The sequence below is a fragment of the Octopus bimaculoides genome, chromosome 25 (assembly GCF_001194135.2).
Source record: "Octopus bimaculoides isolate UCB-OBI-ISO-001 chromosome 25, ASM119413v2, whole genome shotgun sequence".
Classification (NCBI taxonomy): Eukaryota; Metazoa; Mollusca; class Cephalopoda; order Octopoda; family Octopodidae; genus Octopus; species Octopus bimaculoides.
Genome location: NC_069005.1, coordinates 4,888,924 through 4,891,840, shown reverse-complemented (window position 1 = coordinate 4,891,840; position 2,917 = coordinate 4,888,924). Strand labels below are relative to the sequence as shown.

General features: G+C 37.2%; 1 protein-coding gene across 2 annotated transcripts in view; it reads left to right on the top strand.

Annotated features, from left to right (window-relative positions):
* Positions 1–2,917, top strand: part of LOC128250792 (uncharacterized) — a 16,270-nt gene that overhangs the window by 6,922 nt on the left and 6,431 nt on the right. The window contains exon 1 of one of the 2 annotated variants that reach the window (XM_052976722.1): positions 313–1,691. The exons of the other annotated variant lie outside the window; for it this stretch is intronic. Coding sequence (XP_052832682.1) covers positions 1,569–1,691 — 123 coding nt within the window. The 5' untranslated portion in view covers positions 313–1,568. Of the gene's footprint in view, positions 1–312; positions 1,692–2,917 lie in introns of those variants that run through there. 2 annotated transcript variants of the gene reach the window in all.

Sequence of the window (2,917 nt, the reverse complement as noted above, 5' to 3'; positions counted from 1 at the left end):
ATTAGGGACAAAATCCAAAATTACAGGTAAAAAACTCAATTAAAATCAATTTATAAAAAATTAAAATTAAATTGAGCCTTATAGATAAAGTATATATATAATATATAGTTTTAGGGAAAATAACCAATTTTCAAGAACTCATCGATGAAAATCCACTATCACATATAGAAAAATTAATAATTAAAAGCACAATAAATGAGTATAATATAAAGTAAAGTAATTATCATAAGATAAATATAATATAATATAATAATATAATATAATAATAAATATAATATAATATAATATAATATAATATATATATATGAGAAAAATTAAGGCGGTGGTCCACCATGGCTGCACCCAAATGACTAAAGCAAGTCATTTATAGGGGTTGGACAAAATAATGGAAACACCTTAAAATTTCTAGCAAATTTACCCGAACAGTTACCCGGCTAAACTTCAATACCAACATCACTACCATGCCGGGATTTGAATTCAGAACGCAAATAGAGACTGAACAAATACCGCAAGGTATCCGGTTAGATGATCCTACAGTTTTGCCAATTCAATGAAGTGGAATGGTGCGACCCTGTTTTTTTTATTGAATTAAAAATGATAAAAAGCGAAGCTGAAGTCGTCCAGATTTGAACCCCGATCGTGAAGAGTAGCAAATAAATACGGCGAAGCGTTTTTCTGATGCACTATCGACTGCACCAATTCACAACCATAACGTGTGTATGTATGTGAGTGCGTGTATGTATGTATTTATGTATGTATGTGTATTTATTTATGTGTGTGTATCGATATACCAAAAATGCGTTCTGTTTGTTTTGTAAATGTGTTGGTCACTTGGCTGATGGCGACAAGTTGGGACAATTGATGTACAGATGACAATTATTGAGGCTGACACACGTTGTAACCACTGTACCCTTATCTCCAGAAAACAGGCGTACCCTTTCACGCAAGAATTTACCGGTTTGGGGAGAATTCTTGATTCTTGAGATTATTTCCCGCTCTCATAAGAACTTCATCTTCATTGTCATTTAGTAGTTATGATATGTCTTCGAGACGCGGAAATAATTTTAATTAATGAAGATTATATATTGTAAGGCATTTGATATACCTGTATTTGTCTGTGATCTTCGTATATTATACATACCACTTTTTCCTTTCAGTTGCTCTCTTAGCTAAATTGTGCTCAATATATGCTCACACACACACACACACACACACACACACACACACACACACACACACACACACACACACACACACACACACACACACAAACATACACACACACACGTACGCACATATGGTTCAAATTCACAGAAAACAAAAGACAAAGACAGGTGAGAGAACAACAATTAAGTATTTTAGTTTGACAATTGGGAAGAATAGAAAAGTCTTCGACGTTTCGAGCCTTCGCTCTTCGACAAAAAATATTGAGAGGGGGAAAAAAAAGGACATTTTTGATAATATTTTTCTAAATACCACTGGAAAGACGGAATATTCATGGATTGAATGTCTTATGTAGCTGGTCAAATTGATGAGGCTGAAGATGAGACGAAACAACACCGAGTGTGATGGCGCCGGCAATGTCGACGACAAAAGAACACAAACAGCAACAACAACACGCTATAACAACAAGTTGCGGAGTGAAGCTAACAAGCGAAACACAAAGTTGTCTCTGGAAGCTGCTAGAAACGGTAAGTTTGGGAGAGCAAGGATCGTTTTCCGCAATACTTCAATAATCACCATCATCATCGCCACCCCCCTCATCAACATCATCATCATCATCATCGTGATCGTCATCATCATCATCATCATCATCATCGTCGTCATCGTCATCGTCATCATCCTCATCATCCTCATCGTCATCATCCTCATCATCGTCATCATCCTCATCATCATCATCAACCTCATCATCATCATTGTCTTCAGCATCGTATCGTCATCGTTGTCGTTGTCATCATCATCGTCATCATCGCGATCATCATCGTTAACAGCAACAACAACAACAACAACAACAGCCACAGCGTCACCAATGCACACCACACCCCTTTCAGTAGTCGTCGCCTTATCACCACCACCACCACCACCACGATCATCACCATCACCATCATCACCAAGATGGTGAGCACTACTTTAACCTATATAAGGTCAGCTGTTGATATCTCAGTCTGATCTGCATGTGTGTATGGGTATGTGTGTCCGTGTGTCTGTGTACGCACGCGCGTATATGCGTGGGTGGACGTAAACAGGGAAAGGTTAAAAAATTTTATGTTCGACCAGGCGCCAATGACCTGGCGCAAGGTCTTTCTTATATTTACTTCCGGTTTTAGAGGCACTGGACATTCGATATACGCGCATGTATCTGTGTGTGGGTGGCTGAGTATAGCCGCGCATAAACAAATAAATAAATAAATAAATAAATAAATATATACATATATATATATGTGTGTGAATGGAAGTCTGTATATACTTATATATCAGAAAATGATTTCGGATTTACAGTTAAACGACACACGGCAACAGGTATGTAATTACAGTGTTAAACACGGACATTTTTACTTGATTTTTGATATTTTTTAATGTTTTAAGGCTGTGAAATGGCAGAAACGTTAGCATAGCAGGTGAAATGCTTAGCGATATTTCGTCTGTCTTTACATTCTGAGTTCAAATTCCGCCGAGGTCGACTTTGCGTTTAATCCTTTCGGGGTCAATGAAATTAAGTACCAGTTGCGTACTGGAGCCGATGTAATCGACTGGCTCCCTCCACCAAAATTTCGGACCTTGTGCCTAGAAAAGAATAAAACAGAGACAGAGACAGGCAGAAACGAGGCAAATGCCCCTTGTATTTGAATACTATGGAAATATTAAAAAAAAAAAAACTTTTCATTTAATTTTTACACAATTTAATTGCTTTCCATAC